This window comes from Halichoerus grypus, chromosome 7, assembly GCF_964656455.1.
Source record: "Halichoerus grypus chromosome 7, mHalGry1.hap1.1, whole genome shotgun sequence".
In the NCBI taxonomy this organism is placed as follows: domain Eukaryota; kingdom Metazoa; phylum Chordata; class Mammalia; order Carnivora; family Phocidae; genus Halichoerus; species Halichoerus grypus.
In genome coordinates this window covers 42,141,148-42,167,445 of record NC_135718.1, presented here as the reverse complement: position 1 = coordinate 42,167,445, position 26,298 = coordinate 42,141,148, and the positions used below count along the sequence as shown (strand labels likewise).

Genomic DNA, 26,298 nt, shown 5'->3' with positions numbered 1-26,298 from the left:
TGTATTAAGCCATAAATCAGATGTTGCCACTCAATGGTCTGCAAGCCTTATCAGCCCTGACACAGGCAGAGCTGGCCAAGAGAGAGCTTAGAATTTTTGTCATTAGTTGCCAACATTTAAAAATTAAGAGATTTCGCAGGAAAGTCCAGATTTCTGGCTCCTTTTGAGACACAGAAAGCACTGGCCATACCAGGCCTTCACTTGGGAACCTCAGTGGAGCCTGCCTGACTATCCCCTTCAGGGAAGGATGGGCCCCCCCAAGCACCCACAGTTGCTATACTGCTGGCCCTTCTTACAGCCAACGTGCTCTACACTGTAATATTCCTGCCTGGTTGTCGTGGGCCTTCAGATCTGTGACTTGGCTGTACCTGGCTGGCATTCCAAAGGGAGGCTTTAGCCATTCTTTTTTTTTTTTTTTTAAGATTTTTATTTATTTATATATTTGAAAGAGAGCAAGAGAGGGAGAGAAAGCACAGAGGGAGAGGGAGAAGCAGGCTCCACCGAGCAGGGAGCCCGATGTGGGACTCAATCCCAGGACCCTGGGATCATGACCTGAGCCGAAGGCAGACGCTTAACCGACTGAGCCACCCAGGCGCCCCGGCTTTAGCCATTCTTATCTGATCCTCCAGTTGTCTTCAAAAGCCCCAAGTTACCCAGCACCCAAGAGTGGTTCACGTGGTTACGTGGACTGGCTGGACCCATGGGGCCACTGTAGAGCAGCAAGAGAACAACAGACACACAGCTCCCTTGCCCACCCCGTGGGCCCTGCTAGCCATGGAGTTGTCTCCAACTGGGTGCTCACAGCTGGGCACCGGTTCTCTGGCTCGTGGTTCTTCCCGAGGGTGAGCGTTCCCCCCAGTTAAGCTTGCTAGCTCTTTAGGAGCAGGGCCCGTGTCTTTCTCCCCCAACGAACTCGCTACAAGGGATCCAGGGAAAGGGGCCCGTTCACTGTGTCTTGGTGATGGCTGGCCACCCGACAGGCTGAGAAAGGAGGGTTCCTCAGCTCAAAAGTAACTGCAGGGGGAAAGCACCAGCAGCTCTTCCTCCTTCTGTCAGCCCCGCCACCAGCAGCCCTGAGAAGCCACCAGCCGCTGTGCCTGCTTGGACAGGCAAGCGAGAGCCCAGATGAGAGGTGCCCTGGGCGCTCCCGCCTGCTCCTGGGCAGGACCTGCACGTGCCCAGCCAGCACAGGGAGCCTCGGGTGCGGGGAGGGGGGTGCACTGAGAGGCCCCCTGCATCCCCATCCCCCCCCCCCCATGTATTCTGACATCTCTCCAGCTCAATCCCAGCTACCCTGGCTAAGGGCTGTGAGCATCTTGTCACGTTTTGCTAGCACCATCCCCTACCACCCGGGGTGCACCCTGCATCCGGTTTTCCTCACCTGGCTCTGGAAGCTATGCTTTCCCACAGAGAATGCGCGAGGCGCCGTCCCGCCAGGCTGGCCATAGCACGGCTCCTCGAGCCATTAACACATCCGCCCTCGACCTCGGCGGCACAGGCTGGTTCTACAGTCTCAGCCAGACGCTCTGCACAGACGCAGTCCAAAACCACCATTCACAGACTACAGCCCTGCACTGGGCCTTCTCGGGGCTTTATCTCATTTAAATCCCGCAGCAACCCTCAGGGAAAGTAGTATTATCCCAGGCTACAGACCAGTAAACAGGCTCAAAAAGATGGCGCCAGCAGGGAGCTGGGGCCTGTGTGTCTCCAGAGGCAGTACCCCTCCTCCATGTTACCAGCAGCCCTCACCCCTGAGGAAGCACCCCTGTGCCCCCGCCTAAGCAGCTAAAGTTCTCAGATTTCCTCTGCAAGGAAAGGGATCAGTGGGGTGTGGGAAGGAGGAGGGAGAAAAAGGGGACACACTCAGGTCTTCTGCCCCGTCCCTTGTGGCCGAAATTAAAGTAGTTCCCATCCCGCCATATGGTAGGAGCCCAACCTCTGCGCTCAGCACCTGCCAGGGTACCAGGGCTTTGTGGATGGAGCGGGGTGGGATACATGCATGTTTCTCCTGCTACCCGTTTTCCTCGACATCCCACTTCCATCTGGTTCTTTCCTCCCATACCTTCACACAGCTCTGTCACAGCAACTTCTTTCTCCCCAATCTCCATGGCTCCAATCGTGCCCTTGTCCCTGGCTTTCTCCCTGACATCGCTCATGGACGCAGATACCGAAGACATGCAAGTAACACACTGTGGGGAGGGAGATGCCACAGCAAACAGCTGAGACATGAGCATCAGACACGCCTGTTAATAGTCCATCAACCATGCCCACTTCTCTCCTTTGGTCAATCGACCCAGCAGCAGGTCACCATGAGAATCCCTAATGTCAACCACTAGTGCATTTCAAAATTGGGAACGTTGACCTAGCCTGGAGTCAATAAGATTTTTCATTTTTCTCGATGCTCTAAGTGCTCCATATCCTTAAATTTTCTAAGACTTATCTGTCTCCCTGTCTATACAACAGTTACTGGGAACCCTCGGGTAGCCAGGCCTATGAAGGAGAGAAAAGAGGAGACCTATACTCAAGAATATTCCCCATGCTTAATTCTTAGAGGAACCTTGTGGGTCAAGTATCATTTTAAATCCACTGTACAGATGGGGAAGCAAAGCTCAGAAAGCTGCAGGGTGAGGACATGGGACTTGAACCAGGTCTGTCTGGAACTCGGCCCCATTGACCACACTGCAGAAGGGTTAAGTAAATGCCCTCAGACTCTCTGGTGACCTTGGAGTCTCATGGAAGCTGCTCTTCTGGTTACCAAGGAGGGAGTTACAGGCAGCCTGTGCATCCCCTCATACTCTCTGCAGGTGTGTTGGCAGAGACAGGACCGTGGGGTCCAGGGGGGTGGCCTGCGTTCCCCAGATGCTCTCTCAAAGGCGCCCAGTCCACCTTCCTCCATCCCACCTGCTCCTCAATGGCGATGTTCATCAAGTCCCACCCTTTGTCATGTTCTGGGAGGAAAATGGGCTTCCCTTGATCTGTCAAGGACAACAAGTTCCCAATGGCATGTAGTGGAACAGAGCCGGGCTGTGAGTCGAGGAGTTCTGAACTCACATCCCAGCTGTGCCACTAGACCTGGAGCATGAGCAGGTCCCTAAACCCCCGGTTTCCAATGCTCTGTAACAGCCCTTCCTTCCTAGCATTGTGGAGATGAGGTGAGTCAGGGGATCTGCATAAGCACACTTGGGGAACTACAGGTCTGTTCCATCTCTCCCTCTGGTTCACAACCCTCTCCTCACCACATTCACCCCAAAGTTGAGGCAGCTTGAAACAAAGTAGGAGAAAGGAGGTACGTGGTCCCCATCACCCACAGAGCTGCAGGACACCTGCTTGCTCCTGGGAAGCTCATCTGCCCACTGGGGCACAGCAGACAGATTAAAAATGGCCCCAACTCACCCCCCAGTGGTGTACCTACCCCCTTTGCAATGTGCCTTTGCACTTCCCCCACGAGGAGCTTCCCAGGAGGCTCCCTCCCCTGCCCCTTAAATCTGGGCTGACCTCTTGGCTTGCTTTGGCCAAGAGATATACAGAAGCAACAAGACACCAGGTCTGAGCCCAGGCCTCAAGTGGCCCAGAGCACTTGCATTTGCCCCTTGGAACTCTGCTGCTGTCATATGAGTAAGTGTGGGCTAGCGTGTGTGACGATGAGAGGCCCGCGGCCTGGTCACCCCGTCACCCTAACACACAGCCAGCCAACTGCTCTCCTAACCAGCCAGCTGCAGCTGAATGGCCAGCTGACCACAGAGGCATCCACAAGCCCAGACAGGATCAGCTGTGTCTGACCCAGGTCTGCTGGCTGTGAGACTGATGAGTAACAACAAAGGCTCATTGTTTCACGACACCGAGTTCTGGGGGGATTGTTACGCCGCATCAGCTAACTGATGCAGAGGCCTTCTCGCCTCCAAGCTGACGGGCAGCTTGGGCACAGGTGGCAGGGGACCGAGGCCAAGTTCTTGATGGCACCAAGCGAAGGCTCCATGTGGGAGCGTGCAGGGGATGGCAACAGATGGGGCTGCACGGCACCGAGAGCTTCTCTGAGATGAATCCAGGCAACTGGGATAACCTCGCCTCACCTCTGCCTCTCTTGATGCGGCTCAGCCTTTCTCCGGCTTCCTGCGGCGCTGGGTTGATTCTGCTGCTGCTTCCCCACTGGGCTCCCCTCCTCAGCCTTTTAGTCAACAAATGAGCTGACTCACCACCTCAGGGGAGGCCCCCCAACCTGAACACCCTCGGGGATCCAGGAGCAGAAAGGGTAACTGAGTCATTCCGCTGCTGCAGGCTGTTTCCCTTTGTCAACGCCTATTTCTCAGGCCTGCTGGCTCCCCAGCCAAAGGGGCTACTGCTAATAAGCCGCAGAGACGCCCACAGGGAGGAAGCGACACTTTGCTGGCTATTTAATGGCCCACGATGGAAGGGAAGAACACCAGGTGTCTCCAGGCCCACGCTTCAGGTTCACGATCTCACTCTTTGACCCCAGGAAGGAGCAGACAGTCATCCTAGGCAGCCACGGAAGACCTTCCTGAGCCCCAGGAATGGAGTGGCGTGATTTAAGATGCAACTCAAAATAGAAACAGCATTCAACCAAAAATAACCAGAAGACCCAGCAACTTTCAAGCATTTTCCCTTGATGAGGGCTTGGATGCTCCTTTGAAATATTAAAAATCAAACATTAAATTCTTTCAAAACACCAGCTTACTCAGGTTCCCCTGCTAGGCCAGAGCATCAAGAATGCGTTTGGTCAGCCCTTCTACAAAATGTTTGCACACGTGCGAGGCAAAGGTCAAAGCTCCTGGGATTCCACCCTTCACCCACTCGTGTGTCAACCATCACCCACAGGCTCTGAAAAGGTGATTCAGAAAGATGAACATGTCCCAGCGCCTGCCCTCACATGTTCCTAGGTCCCATGGGGAGGGGAGTACAGAGTCACCACACAAGTGGTGGGTACCGTGCGGGCCCTGGGATGATGGGGGCGATGGAGGTGTGCTCAGAATGTGGCAGGTCCCACAGGGAGAGAACCCACGAAGGCCTCCCCAGCACTCACGGGGATTTGCAAGGATTGAGGGACAGAGAAGGAAAGGGACAGTGGCCATGTAGAGTCTCTGTTCCCTTCCCCATCGCAGCCAGGCCCCAAGTCTCAGTTGCCTTGAGCATCCCTGAGCAACAAACCTACCAGAACAAACTCAACACAGTATCTTTTCCTCATGAGCTCATGTCTAAGAATTTCTAAGGGGAAAAAATGAATTTCTCAGACTCATAGCACTTTTGCTGAAGTACTAAGGCTTTAAAATCCGTAAACAGTAGGATATAATTAAATGTAAATGCAGGGCCACATTTAAAAATTAATCTTCTATAATTAATTAGTAATTTAAAATATTCTGGTAAATGATACTTAAATGGCACAGAATTATCCTAGCTCTGAGTGATAAAGTCACCTGCTGAAGATTTACCATGTTGGAGTAAGAAATATTTGCATATATCATGTGGGACAACAGAACACTGAGATTACTTAATTTTCCTTTGCTGTAAATGTAGTAAAAAGCACAGTCTTTATATTTAAATTGTGGGAGCAAACTCACTCACTGCAGCAAACTCTGAGAAGCAATTGATTCGAAGCCAGGAGCTAACCCAGGTTGTGCTTCTAGTAAAGATTAAACTGGCCTCCAGCCACACTCCTTGCCTGGGAAGCCAGTCTGGGCAGGGGTGAGGAGGGATATTGGGAGTGGCCCTTTCCACCTCTGTCCTTTCTATTCACCTGTTCCTGGCAATCTGGGTGAAAGGTGACCCCCACTCCCAGAGCAATGGGGAGCTGTCCTACCCATAGGCTGTTCCCCTCACTGTTTTTTCTCCCACCCTTCTTGCCGCAATAAGAGATCACTGATATCTGTCTAACTGCAAAGGTAACTGCCATGTCTTCCCCAGACTGCTCTGACACCAGCAATGCCTTTATCCTGGTGTGTGTGTGTGTGCGTGTGTGCGTGTGTATGCACGCACATGCATATCTAGTGTAGGTCTGCACAGGGTGGCGGGTGGGTGGGGTCCCTGTTAGACTGTGTTCATCTGAGGGTCTGCTTGTACCAGCTATTTGGCTGGTTAGCAGTACCACTGTATCAGCCTGTGTATGTGTGTATGTGTGTCTGTGTGTATGTGTGTGCACACATGTGCACACATGTCCAGTCTCCCATACCAACATGCCCTGCTGCTTATGGTCAATCCTCTCTACACACTGCTCTCCCCTACCCTGTGCCAAAGCCGGGCCTGGGAATGTCCCACCCACAGGAGCAGCCACTCCCGTTTGCTGACCCACCCAGGCCAAAGGCAGGGTTCTTAAGCAAACTTAAGCCTTCCCAAAAGCAGTTTTAAGACCAAAGCCTTGGGGCACCTGGGTGGCTCAGTTGGTTGGGCGACTGCCTTCGGCTCGCGTCATGATCCTGGAGTCCCGGGATCGAGTCCCACGGCGGGCTCCTGGCTTAGCGGGGAGTCTGCTTCTCCCTCTGACCCTCCCCCTTCTTGTGCTCTCTCTCTCTTTCTCTCTCTCAAATAAATAAATAAAATCTTTTTAAAAAAAAGACCAAAGCCTTTAGATCATGATGGATTTCCACCTTAACTGTTTTCCATCAATGTCCCCCACCAAAGCCTTTGCTGACAGGCTGGCCAGGGGCTTGAAGACAAGCTGAAAGGCAATCAAGGCACACACAAGAAAACCTAGCTTCGAGCTCTTTCTATTGGAAGGGAGAAATATAAAATCTCCATGCATTTATTCCCTCAGCAGCCACTGTGGGCCAGCCTTGTGCTGCTCTTGGAAGATACAAAGGTGGGCGCCACCCTGTCCCTGTCCATGAGGGGCACACTTTCTTGTGGGATGCCCAGTATCTATGGGCTGCACAGAGCTGGACAGTGCTCAGGCTGCAGGGCCTGGCAGGCTGCTCTGTCTGCCTCATGAACCATGAGCAAGGAGTGTCAACTCTTCTCCATAAAGCACATAACTGTTCCAAATAGTTCAAGTTTTCTACTCTTTCCAGCAAAACAAAAGAGGCAGAGAGGGAAAGGAGAGGAGGAAACAAAGAGGATACAAAAAGGAAAGAGGGAAGCCTAGATACAACTAGAGACAGGGGCACAGAAATGACAAGTGAGAGTCCTAGGGTGCCTCCCACTCCATGCCCAGAGGAGGCCTCAGTGGATGAGAGACCCGGGGCATGAACACTCAGCCAGCCACTGGGAATGCCCAGCAGGACTGTGGTCATGGTATGTAACCACAATAGTCTACGTCATGTCAGGTCTCCAGGAGGAGACACCACCTCTGTGTCCCCCACCAGTACTTTATATGGTTCCTGGTCTGTAGTAGGCACCCAATCTGTACTAAATGAATGGGTGTTTAGGTGGGTGGATGGATGGAAGGATGGAAGGACAGATCGATAGATGGATGCATGGATGAACAGAAAGACACAGGGATAGATAATGGACAGATGGATGGAACCTCCTCCAGGAAGATGAGATGAAGCCCAGGGCCAAAACTGAGTGTGCACTGGAGGTCTCACCATCAAATCCAGCCTGAAGAAGAAAGAAGAGTAAGACATACGTAACCCTCTCAGCACTGGAGCCATGGTTATGGAGTGCACTGTAAGCTCTTAGCTTCAAAGACCCCAAAAGGGGCCCCAAGAACAAACTGGTCCTAAAGTTCAGACTCTCTACCCTGGATTAGGACCCCTTCCTGCTGATACCCCAGCCTCAGCCCCAGCCACTCCCCACCCAGTACACCAATACACTAGGGCTCTCCAGACCCCTGTCCCCCAGCCCCCACCTTGGCCATGGGGTTAATGAAGGTTCATTCCTGCAGACCCAGCCCCGGTGTCACCCACTCCAGGAAGCATCCCTGACTCTCTGGCCACCCCCCACGTCTCCCCGGCCAGAGGGAACTGCTCCATCCTTGGCGTTCTCACAGAACCTGGTCCACAACTCTGTGCTGACAGGCAAAGGGGTCTGTTTATACCTCCATCCTCCCTATCAAGCTGGGAGCCGCAGGTGAGCAGGGACAATAGCCTCAGGGCCCAGCACAGAACTTGGCACAGCACTCGGGCTCATTAAATACTAGAGAAATGAAAGAAGGAACCTAGGAGCAGAAGGGAGAAGGCTCCAACAGCCACAGACAGGATTCCCAGGCAAAGCCTCTGCCCTCGGCCCCTCTCAGGACTCCCACGGCCCTGGAGTGAGGAGAGCACACCCCCATCCCCACCTACCCTGCCTGGTGATTCAGGCTGACAGGCTATATGAGGAGAGCATCCTAGTGGGTATCACTGCCTGCTGAAGCCCCACTTAGCGGTCAATGGTCTAGAGACAAACAAAAGCCCAGCTGAGGATAGAATGTGTTCAACTCACTTCCCAGTTGGGTGATTAAAAAGTGCCACCTACCCTTACTGGGAGCTCCACTGCCAAACTCAGAGCAGAACAGGCCCTGCTGGAGGAAGGGTTCTCTATGGCCTGTGCCCTCAGCAGGACCCAAGGCCACCCCACAGTGGGCTCCAGGTCCAGGACCAGAGTGCTGTTCCCCCCTGAGCCCAGTCTCCCCAAGGGGAGCCTTTTAAAGGCAATACACTGATGTGGTGGTTGTTTAGACTATGATGAAAAGATTTCAGAGCAAGGAATGTGGATTCGAGACTGAGCAACGGAAGGTGAGGGGATCTTGAGGTGGGGCCTATTATCTGAGCCCATGCCCCCATTCCCACCCAGTGCCTCAGCCTGCTTGCACCCCTGCCACTCACCCCCCACCAAGGCCAGACTCCCCAAGCCCCCAGCCCCCAGCCAGGATGGCCCCTCATCAAGAGGGATCCCAGAGAGGCTGGTGGTGCACAGGCCCCCAGGCTGAGCCCCCGCAGTGGATGCATGCATCCTGGACGCTGGGTAGAGAAGCAGCTCCCAGCAGAGCACGTGGACAGCCTGGCGCTTCCCAGGCAGCCAAGTCTGTGTCCTCCAGAATTTGTCACTAACGATAGTGAAAGTGCCAGCCTTCCCAACAGATTCACATGTGGCAACATGGAGAAGATTCAAGCAGCACTGTCTTCCTCCCTCCCCCCGTCAGCCAGGCTTTCTGAGTGGGCAAGGGAGAAGTTACAGCCCACAGAGCAGCGTAACCCACCCCCACCGCAGCTCATATACGCTAGTCCTGATTGGGTACACAAGCCACCTGTCGTCAGTAGCACTGCGGCTCTGAGGCCATTTACTGGCCCATAGCAGTGTTTTGAGTTTCATAAAATTCAGGACATGTCCTGGCAGTGGATCAGCGTTGTGAATACCTTCTGTCCTTGTCACAACAAAGGAGAGGCTGGGTCAGTCTGCTGGAAAAGCCCAAGCCATGCCTCCAGGCAGTGAATGAAGTTTTTGTGCTGGGAAGGCGTGCCCAGGTCTCTCCCAGGGGACCTCCTGGGCTAGCCAGCCGTCCAGGTCACGCTCCCCGCCAGAGTCCGGAAGTCCCTCCCATACCACGTTTAAGTACATGCACTAAAATTCTTTGAGCATAAGCACCCTGAAAACCTCTGCCAGACCGTGGCACACCATATTTACCCACCACCATCATCACAACAACATGGCAGCCGGGGCTCTGGAGGCAGTCACAGCTGGACCTGACTCGGCCCAATCCCCCTAGTGGCCACTCGCGGGACCTGAAGCAACAGTGAACTTCCTGGACTTCAGTTGCCTCATATGCAAAGTGTGAGCATTAGAGAAGGCACACAAAAGGCCAGGACCACCCCCAGCCCCAGCCCCCACCCCCAACATGAAATCAAAAACCAAGACTCTGACCAGCTGGAGCTGAAGGCAACAAAGCCTAGGTGGCGTCCTCCCCCGCAGTCTCTGGCCACCCCTCCCAGGGGCTTGTCACTCTTGCCCAACACTAAAAGTAGCCACTCCTGGGGCATCTCCAGCTCTGCAGCCCCCAGCAAAGCCAACACTTCGCAAACGCAGGCAGGGGGATCAAGAAGGCACCAGGCCAAAGCCAAGCCAAGTATTTCCAACACTGCAGGAGTTTGCATAATTAACCACTTGGAAATAGTATCTTTAGGCCAGTCTTGTTTACGTGTTAAATCCTTGCAGGGCCTAGAAACAGAGCAAGGGCTGAATTCATCTAGAAGGGAAATGATGAATATGTAAATGAAAGAGAACAGATGTTTTCCTGAGAAGCTAGGTACCACATGCTTTACCGTGGCTCTTGTCTCCTTCATCCCTACTTTACAGATGAAGAAGCCGAGGTCACCAAAGTGAGGCAAAACAGCCAAGGGCACAGCAACAGTAAGTGGAGGAGCCGGCACTTGACCCCAAATCTGTTGAACTTCAAAGCCAATATCCTTCCCACTCCCAAGCTTCACGGCAGGGCAGTGGCAAGGCAGAAAGGAAGCAAGGACAGGAGGCGAGGGATTGGCGAGAAGAGAGATGGAGAAGGCAGGCAACCAGATTAACGGATACCATCCCGGGAGCCGGCTCCAGCCAGGGGAATTTAGCAAGGAGAAGAGCCCTCCTGTGAGCAGACACCAGCACACACTGCTGGGAACATTCTGAGAAAGCCTGGACACATTAGTGCTGCTAATCCTCGGCTGCCCAGTACTGGCCTGAATCACTTCCTACAGGGAATCGTGTTCCAGAGAAAATGCCGAGTGCTGACAGGACATCACAGCCTGGCTGACCACCAGCGTGATCCGGGGCCTGATTAGCCAAGGGCGGCAGGGCTGCCAGCCAATTGCACCAAATTAAGCATTCCGACTTTTACGTTCTCCAGCAGTGGGCTTCGTGCTGGTTCCTGATGCATAAGGTAGCATTTTGAGTAATAATTAATTAGAGGGGAAAGCGGAATAAGCAAACCAAAGTACATCAAATGGAATTAGTATCATTCTGCCTTTCTCTTCACTTTCCTTTCAATCAGAGAGAGCCAAGTAGGTGAATGGGGTTGGAGAGGAAATCGCAGACAGCATTTGGCCACCCTGTGACCCCTTGGGCCACCCCTGTTCCCAGGCACACCACGCCCCCAGCACATTCCCCTCCCCCACCCCCGTCCCCATGCCCTCCTCCCCCACGAAAACCAACCCAGGCCAGACAGGGACCTGCCAACTCCAGCTCGTCGCCTTTCTGCCATCAGGCCACCAGGGCTGGCACCATCAGCCAGCTCAGAGAGTATTTCTAGTTGTCTATTCTCAAGTTACTAAATTCTTTGTTAAACTGGTGGGCCCTCTCTTCCTTGGAAGGCCCTAACCCCTAATAAAGCCATTAAAGAAAAAAAAATCACTGGTTAGCTCTGGTACCAAAAATATCAGCCCGTGCACCAAGTATCATTTGGTAATATGCAACCGACACCTCCTCCAGGTGCTAGCAAATACCAAAGGCATAGCTGCCCACCTCTGCAGAAAGCTGGAAATTTATTTTATCCCTAGAGGCTTACACCTGCCAACAAAGAGGGGAAAATTAAAACAGCAAAGATACAAACCAACAACAGCCTGAGTTTTGCCTCCAAAATCTCTGGCAGTCACTTGTAAATAGGCTTCCTGCTAGCTGCCCCCAGCCCCTCACTGTCTAGGTAGGCCTTGGGTTACCTGTTAGGGACCAGTCAGGAGCCAAGTTGTGCTCAGGATCTAACTCTTTCTGGCTTGTGTCGTAGACCCAACACCTAGGAGTCCCCACATCCATTTTGGCTATGCACGAGTGGACTGCACCTGTGGTCCACCGTGGCACCCTGGGCAGAGGCTCCTGTGGCCCCAGGCCCCACCACCTACCTCGTTGATGAAGGAGTGGGCCCCCTGCGGGCTGAGCAGAAGGATGGCGCGGCGTAGCGTGTCTCGGTAGCGGTTCAGCTCCTCCGTCTTCATGGTGGTGAAGAGGCTGGTGAACACGTGGCTAATGTTCTTGTCCACCTTTTGTAAAGAGACGTCAAGGCCCAGCCTCGAGGCCTGATCCAGAAAGCTTTGGAGCCCACGGATATCTGAGCAGCGGAGAAAGGGGAGGAAAGAAGGATCTTTAAGCATGAAGGATCTACCCCAATGCTCCCCACTAGATACAGGCTGCTGCCATAAGCCAGGGCTCACGTCTGCCTCAGTGACCACTGAACAGAGGTTAGAAAACATCGACACATCTATTTGGTCCCAGCGTCCAGCCCCAGGGTGTCTCCTACCACGAGGAGCATGCCCTGCCATCCAACAGGTCCTGTGGCCGGGAAGTCCTTTGTGATGACCTCCTTTTCTCTCCCATCGCTTCCACCCAAGGGGAATGAAAGTTCTGGCAATTCTGTCCTCGAGGCTATGTGTGGTGGTGGTCCCTGGCCCTGGTCCCCAATTGCCTGCATCTCTCTCTGTGCTCACGGCTCAGACTCCTTGACCCAGGGCAGGTGAGCTAAGGCTACTGCCTTCCCTGACTGAAGCGGGCCCAACCTTGGCCCAGCTCCAATCCTGTGACTGAACATCCCGCCCTCACACCCCAACCCTGAGGCTTGGGACCCTGTCCTGTTCCAGGGGCCTGATCTCCCCAGATGGAACTCCTCTTCTACTCTCTTTCCAACTGGGGTGACTGCCCAAATCCAATCTGAACTTCACATCCTGACTGGTTCAGGGGTGAGTAGATGGTCCAAGATGGTCCACTGAGCACCATCCTTGGACTCTGGAGGAGCACCTGGGAGACAGCCCTGCTCTTTCCTCTGTGGTTACTAAGAGGTCAGGATATAAGGCCAAAGCAAGAAGGGAACAGGGGAAGCTAGAATAAAGTACTAGGGAATGAGCATTCAGAAGGAGCTTGGGTCCCAGCTCTACCACATATTAATGCAAGCCCACTCTCATGAGCACCAGGGTGCTGATTTTTTTTAACTAGGGCCCAAATCTTCTCTCAGCCCTGCATGAGCCATCTGTCTCCTCCAAAGGGAGAACTCCCCAAGACTGGAGCCAACTCAGAGGCAAGCAGGTATGAAAGTGACACCTGGTCCCAATGACGTCAATGAAGCCTCTGTGCATCTGTGAATCTGCTTCTCCTGGATTTTTCTACGAGCCAAAGAATACCCTTTCCTGCCTGAGCCAACCTGAGCTGGATTTCTGTCACTTGCAGCCCAAAGTCTCAACCCAGAGGGCACATTTTCAAAGTCTGGGATGTTTCCTTCATCTGGCCCATACGTGTATGCCAGCTCCCAAAGGGAAGCCCACACCCAAGCAGCCCCCTCTCAAGGACACTCTGGGCCTGCCCATGTCACACAAGCTGCTCTCTCCCAGAGCCTGGGATGCCCATGGGCCCCCACAGGCACGCCCTGGCCCACCCAGTCCCCCAAAATCAAATTTACTTACGTAAACAGTGTTAATTCAACCAGAGTGCTTTTCCCAACCCATTCCTATCCCAGACTTCCGCTTCATGCCCATTCCACAAACTTCCTGAGTGTGCTAGGCACCATGCAAGCTGCTACAGTGGACCCTCAGCTGCCTGTCTCACCAGGATGACAGGCTCACCAGTAAGGCTAGCTCCAGCTGGACACAACAAGAGTAGTCATGGAAAACCACAGTGCCAGGGAGGAGACTAGAGTGCATGGCAGCACTGGGGTGCTAGGGGAAAATGTGCAGGGGGGCCCTATTTCCCACCATGGGGGAAGTCGGGGAAGAGGCTCTGAGCACTAGCTGTGGACCCCGACACTTAGAATTTAGGATGGTTCCTTAAATACTTGGGCAAATCTTCCAAACAATTTGTGCCTCAGTTTGCCTATCTGTTAATGGGATAAAACTTTCTATGCCCAGCATGGAGCCTGATGCAGGGATTGATCTAATAACCCTAAGGCCACGATGTGAGCTGAAATCAAGAGTCAGATGCTCTCAGGGAAATATAAATCAAAACCACGATGAGATACCACCTCACACCACTCAGAATGGCTAAAATTAACAAGTCAGGAAATGACAGATGTTGGCAAGGATGCGGAGAAAGGGGAACCCTCCTACATTGTTGGTAGGAATGCAAGCTGGTGCAGCCACTCTGGAAAACAGTATGGAGGTTCCTCAAAAAGTTGAAAATAGAGATACCCTACAACCCAGCAATTGCACTACTGGGTATTTACCCCAAAGATACAAATGTAGTGATCCAAAGAGGTATGAGAACCCCAATATTTATAGCAGCAATGTCCACAATAGCCAAACTATGGAAAGAGCCAAGATGTCCATCAACAGATGAATGGATAAAGAAGATGTGGTATATATATACACAGTGGAATATTATGTAGCCATCAAAAAAACGAAATCTTGCCATTTGCAATGACATGGATGGAACTAGAGGGTATTCTGCTAAGCGAAATAAGTCAATCAGAGAAAGACAAGTATCATATGATCTCACTGATATGAGGAATTTGAGAAACAAGACAGACAATCATAGGGGAAGGGAGGAAAAATGAAACAAGATGAAACCAGAAAGAAGATGAAACCAGAGAGGGAAACAAAGCATAAGAGACTCTTAAACTCAGGAAACAAACTGAGGGTTGCTGGAGTGGTGGGGGGTGAGAGGAATGGGGGGCTGGATGATGGACATTGGGGAGGGTATGTGCTATGGTGAGCACTGTGAATTGTGTAAGACTGATGAATCACAGACGTGTACCTCTGAAACAAATAATATATTATATGTTAAAAAAAAAAAAAAAAGATAGTAGGAAGGGAAAAATGAAGGGGGGGAATCGGAGGGGGAGACAAACCATGAGAGACTATGGACTCTGAGAAACAAACTGAGGGTTCTAGAGGGGAGGGGGATGGGAGGATGGGTTAGCCTGGTGATGGGTATTAAAGAGGGCACGTTCTGCATGGAGCACTGGGTGTTATGCACAAACAATGAATCATGGAACACTACATCTAAAACTAATGATGTAACGTATGGTGATTAACATAACATAATAAAATAAAATTAATTTAAAAAAAGAGTCAGATGCTCAACACCAGCGAGCCACCCAGGCGCCCCCCATGGGGCTACTTTTAAGACAGAAGCCCTGTTCTTTCACTGAAATTGTCATACGGTATACAAGATAGAGGCATCTGATAAGCTCACTCAGTCAGTTATTGCTGAGAAACAAACCAACCCCAAACTTAATGACCTAGAACATCATTTATTATTTGTTGGGAGTCTGTGGATCAACTGGGCAGTTCTGTTCTAGGCTCGCTCGTGCTACTGGATTGGCTGACATATGGCTGGGGGCCAGCCTGATTCTCCATGTGTGTCCACGGCCCTTCAGCAGGCCAGCCCAGGAATGTTCACATGGTGGTGGCAGAATGCACAAACACCTATTCAGACCTCTGCTTACACCAAGTCACAACTGTCTGGTAGGTCAAAGGAGGCCACGTGTCGCAGAGTAGGAGCTCAAAGGGTCTTTAAAGTGACAGGGCAAGAGGCATGGGGAGTAGGGAGGCTATTACCAGGGACCTGAATGCAGCTAATCTCCCATATTTGGGAACATCATTTACAGCACGCTGGTTAACAGACAGTTTCTCAGGCAGCATCATGCAATCGAACTTTCCACAATGATCCATCATATATGATGTACATTTGTCCCGTATGGTAGCCACTAGCCTAAAATGTGGCTAGTGTGACTGAGGAATGGAGGTGTGCTTTTATTTAATCGGAATGAATTTAAGTTTAAATGTCAGTAGCCGCACGTGGCTAGTGGCCGCTGTACGGGACAGCCCAGACCAAGGGCGAGGCCATCCCGGGCACAGATGGAAGGCTGTTGCGTGCCCAGGAGAGAAGCAGCTGCTGGGCACGGGTGTCTGCTTGGTGCTGAGATGTTCAAGCGTATATGGGCAGGCGTGAGTTGTGCTGTGCTCAGGACAGGGAGCGGCTGGGGTTGACACCAGCTCTGAGTTGTTTTAGTTGGGGGTCCCCTCCCCCTGTTGCACTTCTGTCCCCCAAGCCATCTGTGCACCTCTGCCCTGCCATCCCCTCTGTTTGGCTAGAAAGCTCTGAAGAACCTCTTCAACCTTTCAAGGCTTTGGGGTAACAGGTGTCTAGGGGCCCGAGCAGGCTGTGGGGACTGCATAGCCTCCCTGGGAATCCGAGGGGTGTTGACAACTAGGGGCCTGTGTGTCGGGAGCCCCTGGTGCTTTGGCAGGACCTACTTTGCAGCTTCGGGGCAGAGGGGCTGGGGTCTTGGTGAAGAAAGCCAGTCCTGCTCTTCTGTACCTGGTACCTTTTTCCTGTCGGACTCAGTGGGCAGAGCAACAGAGACCCCTGTGCGTTGCCAGGCAAGCAGCTCTGGGTAAACGTCTGTGCTCCAGGCCATCAATGGGCGAAGCTGGCCAAGGTCACAGCTGGACTTGAATACAGGTGCCACAGGATTGACTCTTACTCATGCATTTGCCATCCCTAGAAAGGCGCCCAGGGCTCTCACTAGGGCCCTGCTGTGCCCTCCCCACAAACCACTAGGAGGTTGGCTCTCTGTGCCTCCCACACAAGTAGCCCTACACACAGTTTCTCCGTGGCACTGCCCCCGTGGGGCTTCACCTGGACACCAACGGTCCTCACTGCCCCATGGCCTTGATCTGACCCAGATCTGAGCACAGCTGACAGGACAGTGAGAGCTGACTGAGACAGGCATGAAGGGGGCACCCTGAGACCCACATCCACTAGCTCCCACTCCTCTTGGGGCACCTCGCAAGGCCATCATGAGTCTTTAAAGTGGCTGAGACGAGCCACGTCTGCAGAGGCATGCTTGCTGTGCCCCCTCAGGAGCACGTGCACATGGAGGACTCCAGCGTGGCTCTGTGCATGCCCTTGGCTCCATGAGGGCTCTAGGGACCTCACATATCATGCCAACATGGCCAGTCCTCCCAAAAGGGGAGAAGTCCCCTGAGGTCCCTTCCCTGAGGTCCCCCTACCTAACAACCATCTCAACCTGTAGGATGGTTTCACTTTCTTAGGATGAGGAGGCGCCATTGCGTGCAGGCCACTGCCCCGGGACCCACAAGTACACACAAGGACAGGCACACACGGAGAACACAAGCCCTCAGAGCTCCCCACACACCTTTAGCTACTCTGTTTCTGCCTTCTGTTCTGGGAAGCTCCTGAGGGGACTGAGCCATCAGAGAGAGTTTAAGCTCCCTGTCAGCAGCTGGCTCCCCACCCCTGGAGCGAGCTATGCGGGCTGAAGGCAGCGCTCCCAAGCGACCACAGCTCCTGGCTACAATCACCAGCTCCCACTGGGCTGAAAAGGTCAGCTCTCAGCCTCCGAAGCTTTTATTCAGCAGCACGCGGGGAGGGCTGGGGGCAGAGTAACAGTTGGGAGCTCAAGCTAACTTTGCAGCCCTCCTGGCATTCCCTAGGAATGGGGCCAAGGAAGCCCACTTCTCCAACAAAGTCCTTTTCTCCCTGTAAGAGACTGGGTTTGCAATGCCGTCTACCCCCATGTCCCCCAAGAAATCCAGCTGTCCACTGCCGCTCCCCAGGAAGGGAGATTTCTCCTAGAAGGTGGACTAGGGACAGAGCTGAGGCTACTCCCCTGGGCAGCAGAGTGGGCACCCCAGGAACCCCTTGGCCCCCATGGAGTTCTGGGCCTTGGCCCAAGCCCTCCCCTGCAAGCATCCTGTGCATACTGGCCAGCCCAGGCACCATTGCTGGTGCAGCTCTCCCAACCAGACCCATCTCCACTGGGGAAGGAGCTGATGGGATCACATCCCCAGCCCCATCCCAGAAAGGGCAGGATGAGGCAAATGGCCCACAGCTCTCCAAGGCTGCAAGGGGAGGCATGAACCACAGAAAGGGGCATTAGTCACACATGGGGACAGGGAGAAGCTCCCAGGAGAGGCATCCTGCTCCCCAGAGAAAAGAAGGAAGTGCATTCCTATGAGGAATTTGATAGGACGGTGCCCAACACAGGCCTCAGCTTCCTTGGCCCACACTCTGGTTACCAGAAGTCTCTCTAACACCTCAGCTTCCTTGGCCTACCCTTCTGGTTTCCAGAAGTCTCTCTAACATCCAAACCTGACCAAGCCATCCAGTGGACACTTATTCCTCCCTTCTTCTCTCCTATATTCACTGGGAGCTTTCTCTATGTTGGTCCCTCTCCTAGGTGCTGGGAACCAAGAATGAATCAGCCACGGTGTTCCTGCTATCACAGAACTTCCATTTCAGGGGTTGGAGAACAGACCAGAACAAATAAACACTGCTAAATAGATAATTTCCAACAGTGGTAAGAGCTCTGAAGAAAATAGATGTTGGGCTGGAGGAACCTGCAGGAGGTGGGAGTGGGGAAAGCCTCTGTGAGGAGCGTCCATGAGAAGGACCCAGCTCTGGAAATCTCTCAGAGACTAACACTACAGACAGAAGAAATGGCACATGGAAAGTTCCAGAATGAGGCAAAGGAAGAAGGCCTTGCTCATCCCCCCTGATGGGGACCAGGAATAGGGAGGACCAATGCCTTCTGCCAGGATGGCTTCCAAGTTCATATCTGTTCACAATAGAGGCCTCCTCGAAAACTTTCCATAAATAACACAAGTTCATTTTAAAGTTGCCAAGACACGAACATCCTCAAAAGCATCAATCAATCACAAACAAACCAAATACCTTCTAGAGACTTTATTATCATACGTAAATAAACTCCATACATCTTAGCCTGTGCATAAGGGACTGTCTGGCCCTAACGGCTTTGTCTATTTTGCTTTTGTATCGCCAATACCTACTCCCACCATCACCACCACCAGAAACCATGTACCTAAACTCCAGAAGGAGAAGCAGCTCTTTGACCTTCCCTGGACATCCCACATACACACGCACACACACAAGTACCTACCACGTACACATCCCACATACACACATATGCACACACACCACGCCACACACACTCGTACCGCACACACATACCCATGAATGCATACCCTCTGTCTGGCTGCTCCCAATTTGAAATTTGCACAGCCCCACCCCTGCACATCAAGACCCAGCTGAAGTCACACCTCCCCTCAAGCCAACTCAGAGTTTTAAAACTCACAGACGTGGGAAGCAGGAACTAAGTCTTTTCTCATTTCTCTCTCCAATCCCCAGGCTCAGTGCCTAGCACAGGGTCAGGGACAGCAAAAGTTTGTGGAATCAAACTGAACCAAAGCAAGAGCCAGCCTGGAGCCCAGCATGACTTCAGCAACCACGCAATGTCATGAATTTGATGGGAGCACAGCTGTTCAGGGCGAGGAATTGAAATTGGGCAAAAAGTTTTTTCAACATCTAAGGTTGTGGCTGTGACTATCCCACCACTCCTGAAAAAAAATCAGATAGTCATGGGTATTTTAAATACTTTCTTTCTGAAAAGTAATTGAAACGAAAGAACACATTTCAAACTGCTTCCCCTACTATTTTCAATTTCCCAGAAAGGTCCAAGCACTGAGAGTACTTATGAAGAATATCTTACCATCTGTAATATACTTATACATACATATATATACATATATATATATTTATTTATAAGGCTTCCACCTCACACCCAGGAGAAGTTCACAGTTAGAAGTGTTTAGGGATTATTGGCAAATTTTCCGTAAGCTGAGACATAACTTTGATTCTAGGGACTTTTTTAAAAACTTCTTTCTTATCTGACCCCCAAATATATGTTTCAAAGTTCTTCCAAGATATAGTTTAGCCTAATTCAAGTTCACTCCCAAGACCCCTGCCCAGGCTCGTCTCCTCCTTCATTGCCCATCCCTCTCCCCACCACCAACACAAAATGTCACTGTCTTTGTCACAGGCACAGAAGAGCTACAGAAATGGGTGTGATGGAGCCTGGGTCTTCAGGTGAGTAAGCATTCACCCTTTCCAAGAGAAAAGATCACAAAGACCTACCTGCTGTGGCTCCAATCAAAAGTAATACCCCTTCCCTTTGCTCAGAATCCACTGGGTGCCTGACCTCAGCTGCCTAGCTATGCATTCCCTGCTTCCCTCCCTTCCTCCCTTCCTTCCTCCCTCCCTCACTCCTCTCTCCCTCCATCCTTCCTCCCTCCCCCTCCTTTCCTTGCCTCCCTTCTCCCTCCCTCCCTCCCTGCATCTTTCCTTTTCATCCTGTCCCTCTTCCGCCCTCAAATATTTCCTGAGCGCTGTTCAGGGCCAGGCCAGAGGCTGGGCACTGGAGAGGCAACGTTTTAAGACTTCACAGCCCCGTCCTCAAGGAGCACTCAGTCCTGAGGCTAAGACTGAGCCCGAAGCAGAGAGTGGCTCCCCTCCTCCATTTACTGAGCACCTCCAATGTGCCAGAATGTGTTCCATTTGCAGACTGCATTTCATGGATGAATTAATTCGTTGCAGTCAATCTATGTAGGTGTGATTAAAAAAAATAAAATCTCTATGGGAGTCAGGCGGGCACAAAGCAGGCTCTCAAGCGTTCAGCAAAGGGAGGAGCAGAAGTGGCACATTCAGCCAGCTCTCCGTAAAACAGGAAGCATCAGGTCTCTCCCCATCATGGGGTGACAACGTCCCTGAAAGCAGACACCCCCAGGGCCCAGGCAGGGGCCAGCTTCAGGGGAGCAGGAAGATGGCCAGGTGGTGTCCCACAGTCCTCAGCAGCACAATGCCACCACTCCATGCCTTCTTGCTGAGGGTCTTGTGTGGGAGACAGACCCTCCCTACCCCCCCACCCCCACCCCCACCCCCGTCCTGGTCACAATCCTAGCTGCCCAGACAACAGTCACAGCCGACCTGGCCCTGGGAGTCCTCCAGAGTGACCTCTCATCCCCAAGCCCCCAAGAAAGCACAGCTTTCTGTATTAAACATGACTTTTATTTTCTGTATTCTGACGCTGTGACATCCAGGGCCTTGCTGACCCAGGCGGGACCACCCCTTGCAGGGTGAGCCAATGCCTAGAGGTAGGAAACCACCCCTTCCATGTGCAAACCAGCCCCTCCACAGCCCATACCCAACCACCACCTCGTTAATCAGGTTCTCACACTTTGGGTGCTCTAATCACCCCAGAATCGGGTAGCACACGACCCCAGACAGCCCTGTGCCCCAGAGCTTGCTGAAATTATTCAAATGAGCTACTCCTAAACCCCTTTACTCCTTCTTGCCCTTTCTTTCCTGCGGAAGTCACATAAAGGGCTCCTGCCCACAGCTCCCCTTCTCCCTCTGCCTCCTGACCACCTCAGGTGCTTCCCCTGGCGACCCCCAAGGCATGATGTGCCGCCTCCTCCAGGGAACTGTAAAGAACTATCTTTTCAGTAGCTGTTGTGGCATTTGTGGGCCTCGCCATACCTGAATAATAATAAAACACCCGCTCCCGTGGCAATCTGGGATACAGCTTGGGGAGAGAGACACAGAGGAGCAGCCCCATCGGCTATACTCCCCCAGGGGAACACAGAATAAGCACAGGCCTGGGTTCAAATCCCACCACACACTAGCAGGGGAGCTTGGGCACCACCTCCCTGGACCCACGTCTTCATCTGCAAAACAGCTAACCCCACCCTCCTCATAGGAGCACCATGGTCCTTGGGTGAGGGGCGTGCATTACTGCTGGTACATGCAAAATAGGTTCCAACCTTCTCATCAGCACCAGGACCAACCCCAAAAGGGTTCCCAAATGAACAAATCATCTCTCCTGCCCTAGAGGCTCATTAAGAAGGGAGGCACCATTCGGATGGCACAAAGGAGCACTGAAAGGCTCGGCTCTCCCTTCCGCGATAATTCCAAAGTTGTCAGGTGGCTGAAGGAAATGGTCTGTCACTGAACACTCTCTGAGAAAGAGATCAAATTCCTGCCCCTAAGAGGGGCCCATAATATCCAAGAGCCTTCTGCTCAAACACATTTCAGAACCAGCCAGGAAGCCATTCCAGAAAGTGTAATGGGTGTTCTGGATAATCCTCGTGAGCACATTCATGGGTGTGCACACACACATGGGCATTTCAGACACAGGAGTCCATAAGGGAGCCCTACCCACACCTCCTGCCCTGGCCCGGGCCCCGCAAGGCGGGGGGGGACACCACCTGATGAGAACATGCACATTTCTCGCCAAGCTCTGTTCCTTTCCATTTGAAAAACAAATATAAGGGAAAAACATTTTAAATAATCAGGCTGGAAGATCGAGATTAAAAACAATTTAAAATAAACATCTACTCTGGCACTTTGGAAAAAACATACCACGCTGCATTAAGTGCTTTGAATTAAGTAAATTACACCAAGTAACTAATTTACATAATGATCAGAATTTGCATTTTACACATGTTATGATGAAAATGGGTTTATAAAATCATTCTTCACCAACTTCTGCTCCAAGTTAAGTTCCAGTATTTGGATAAAATTCTGTGGTGCTGATCTGCTACTGTCTTTCATGTTTCAAATCTCTGTCTCCTTCAATATTTTTTTGTAATCTGGCAGGTCCCTTATTCCCACTGTAATAAATAGTCCCTTTGATCTGCAATTCCCTTCCATCAACTGAGTGAGGTCATATTTTTAAAGAATCCATAATAAGCTAATCATTCTTAGAATTTTCACAAATAAAGTTTGATGTTCCTGTCACTTTTTACTTACAGGGTATTTGGTATTAATTTTAGCAGTTCTTCTCCAAGATTGTAGGGCTGGTCTGCAAAGTCCTGTAGTTTTTCGGCATAAGAAATCAGAATGGCATTTCTCAACAGGCTTCTTTCCGGGGCCAACAGGTGCGCCAGGAGGGAAGCAAAATCCCACTGGACATGCCCACAGAGGGCTGAGCACAAGGCCCTCAGGAGACTGGCCACCAGCCCCAACAGGCTACTCCACATCTTCAGGTCCTAAGGACCTGGGAGACAGGCCCAGAGCTAGAACTCCCTTTCCCAGAACTCCTGGACACTTAGATGCTTTGTGTCTTTTCTCCTCCACAGCCTGTGAGGAAGGCGTAACCATCCCATTTCACAGATGAGAAAACTGAAGCCAGGGAAGTGGGTCCCTCCAGCAACACCACATGGCCCGCAAGAGGAACAACCCACATTCATGCTTTGAGAAAGTTCTGGGTATTTTCCTCGACTTCTCTCTAGTTTAAGTAGGATCCCGAAGCAAATCTAGAAAAGTACCTTCCAAGTGTCTACCCAGAAGGGCCCCATTTGAATTTCTAAGGGGCCCCAAATCCAATGACTCTGCCTTTTGTTAATGCCACAGAGAAATGACCTTCCCCACGGCATGGCAGGATGGATGGCATGGCACACAATAAGGATGACAGAACGGCACGTGTGGATTAGGGTCTGACTTTGTGCCAAGCATGACACTAAGTGTTTTGCATATATTGTCTACTTGATCTCCACGATGCCCTGATGTCATCCAGCCCAAAGTCATCCAGCCAGTTAGAGGGAAGACTAGGGTTCAAATCCAGGCCTCTCTCCCCACATTCGCCAAGCAGTCAGACACCTGGAAAGGGACGAGAAGAGGCAGGTCAGTGCCCCCAGCTGTGCGCAGATGCTGAGCTGCGCGCCTGACACACACTTCACCGGACCCCAGGGAATCACCAGATTGTGCCCATTTTACAGATAAGCCCCAGGCTCAGAACAGAGCTGAGATGCAACTCCAGATCCATCTACTGTCAGAGGTTCTGCTCTCTGTGACACACCAAGGCATGGGACCTACTGGTAGAGGCCAGAGCCTCCCCTGACCCCAGCCCAGGCCTACAGAATATCTACCCAAGGCACACAGAGCTCCAGAGAGACCACACAGCATGCTGGTCAAGTGCCAGGGTCTAGCTTTTAAGAAGGGCAAGAAGTGAAAATGTGACGCATGCCATACCAGCTATTAATTCGCAATCAGTATTAATAACCAACATTACACAGTGAAATACAGCATCTTCATTAATTCTGTAAATTATCACTCTGAGGAAAAGCCCACACTCCTCAACCGGCCTGACTTGGAAGCAACCCTGGGCCGGCTTCCCCATCTGCAGACCTGCTCGGGGGATGCTCAGGGCTGCCACCTGCTGACCCTACTCCTGGCTCACCCCAGCACCAGCAGCAGTCTCCCATCTCCCTGTGACAGGGCTCACGCAGGCTTTCTCCAAGCTCGGGTCTGGTGCCCACACCCTGCCATGCCCATTGTGGCGGCTGGAGAGATGGAACAGACAAGGAGCTCAATGGAAACAGACTAGTGATGCTCAAAGACATGCCAGGACCCAGGGGAAGTCCCCGAGAAGGAGCCTCTTTGCCCAGACAGTGTCTGGGGGAGTAAGGGCCTCCAGGAAACCTTCAGAGAGCTCCACACAGAGGCCGGGCTGCAGGATGGAGCGGTCTTTTCTGTGTCGACGAGAGAGTGAGGAGTACTCCAGGACAAGAGGACGACAGGGTCAAAGGCCTCACAGAACCCAACGGCCCACCTGCGGGGTCTGCTGATGGCGCTGTGTGGCCAGGACAGGCACGTGACCTGGTGTGCCCCCAACGAGGGTGGCCACGGTGGCATTCTTGGTACTGGCCAGAGAGCAGCAGGACAGTAGGAAGAGCAGGGTGGCCTACAGGTCAGCTGAGACCAGGGCCTGTGGCCCCAGCCACACCAACTTCGCCCCTCCTGCCCACTCCACGCCAAGTGTCTGAGGCACAGGAAGGACCACGGGGTAGCAGTCCAGAGCCCCAGTGTGCACCTCAGTGCCCTTGCTGGCCAGACCACACGGCCTGAGCAGCTGCTGCACCCTCTTGGGGGGTGGGCCTTTTCAAGGCAGGGCTGTGGCTCCCCACAGGAGAAGGAGTTGAGCTTCTGGGTCTGACACCAGGAGAGGGACCCACCCATGTTGCCATCCTGCCCTGGACATGTCTCCTCGGCTCTCTGAGCCTCCGGGGCCGCCTCTGTGAAATGGGCAGGGCGACGCCTCTGATGTGGTGCTACTGTGAGGGGCAAAGGGATGACAAACACAAAGCACCTGGGGCAAAGTCCAAGCGCAGGGAGGGCTGGGCACCAAGAGCCCACCTCTCCGGCGACACTCGCGCCTGCACTGCCACCCGCCCCTCCGGCTCCCCACCAACCCCGGCGTACGAAGCCTCTGTCTTCGCGGCTCTCTGTTGACCTTATGACAAATGTTCTTTTACTTATGTATTTAATTTACATAATTACTCTCTGCTATTTACTCAGATTTAATTTGTGTCCTTTGGAACTCGCCTTTGAAGAAGCAGCGCCGACCAGAGCCAGGAGGGAAGTGCAGCCAGGCGCCCATGGGTGCGGCCGCCCCGCTCCGGGAGCCTCCGAACGCCACCTCTGCAGGAGGACCCAGCTCTGGCCAGGCGCCGGCACCACAGAGCCTCACACCTCCCTAGGCCAGATGGGGGCCAGGCTGGGGTGACTGCTGCCCCCGAAGCAAGAGGGAAGGGCGCGTAAACACCTGTGGCAGGAACGACTCTCTGTCTGGCCCCAGAGGGAAGGGTGGGCGGTGCCGGGCAGGAGGCTCTGCTCAGGGAGTGCCGGGCAAGGCACCGGGCTGGAGTCCGGGAGCAGTCGGGGCACAGACGGCCCCACCAGGGCCCTCTTGGTGCACAGAGAGTGGGGCCCCGGGGTGTCATGCAGATGAAGCTGGACTCCAAGGGAGGGCAGACCACAAAGGGCGGTGTGGACATACCACGGGGTGGAAGAAAGGGTTTGATTTTGAAAAATTCATTCGGCAGTTCTGTAAGAGGGGGCAGGACCTGGACGGCAGAGGTCCAGAGGGCATCGAAAGCCAAGGCCCGGCCCAGGCAGGACCCAATGGAGCCTGAACATGATGGGAGCAGCAGAATGGAGGGCAGGGCCTTTGGCTGCAGAGAAGGAAGGCAAGGAGGGAACAAGGGATGGCAGACGTTGGGTCAAGCCCGCCAGGGATAGGCAACAATGGACAGAAATGTAGGAGGGAGGGGGAGGAGAGGGCAGGAGGCTCAGCCCTGGCAAGACCGCCACACCCAGCCCCGGGCTCTGCTGCCTGTGCAGAACGCCTCCCCTCCTTCACCCTGCGCCGCACACACACACACACTCACATACACTTGTATGTGCACACTCACAAGCAGGCACACTCATGTTCAGACTCACACCTTCATGAACACACTTGCTCGCACACATAAACTCACTTGCACACTGATCACTCACACACGCTCACTCACACTGGTGTGCTGGAACCAGCTAGCGCCACCTCATGAGAGCCTACTGTTCAATTTTCGATTTTGTGAGCCAGGTATTAAACACAGCCAGTATCGATTAAATTATTCAAACTTATAACTGAACAAATTATATTACAAACCAAACTGATGAATATACAAAGCTCATCACTTCCTGATTCTTTACTGTATTTTACTATTATCTACACTACTGATGCCTATTATACCTGAAATACCATGTCCCGGCGCACTACGCATTCCCAACTCAACGCTCCGGGACACCAATGACACTCAAAATCCG

At 52.6% G+C, this 26,298-nt stretch overlaps 1 protein-coding gene across 2 annotated transcripts in view; it reads right to left on the bottom strand.

The window, feature by feature from the left end:
* Positions 1–26,298, bottom strand: part of GRID1 (glutamate ionotropic receptor delta type subunit 1) — a 702,575-nt gene that overhangs the window by 463,906 nt on the left and 212,371 nt on the right. For both annotated transcript variants that reach the window (XM_036079322.2, XM_078077489.1), the window contains exon 4: positions 11,748–11,953. In XM_036079322.2, the coding sequence (XP_035935215.1) occupies positions 11,748–11,953 (206 nt within the window). The remainder of the gene's footprint in view (positions 1–11,747; positions 11,954–26,298) is intronic.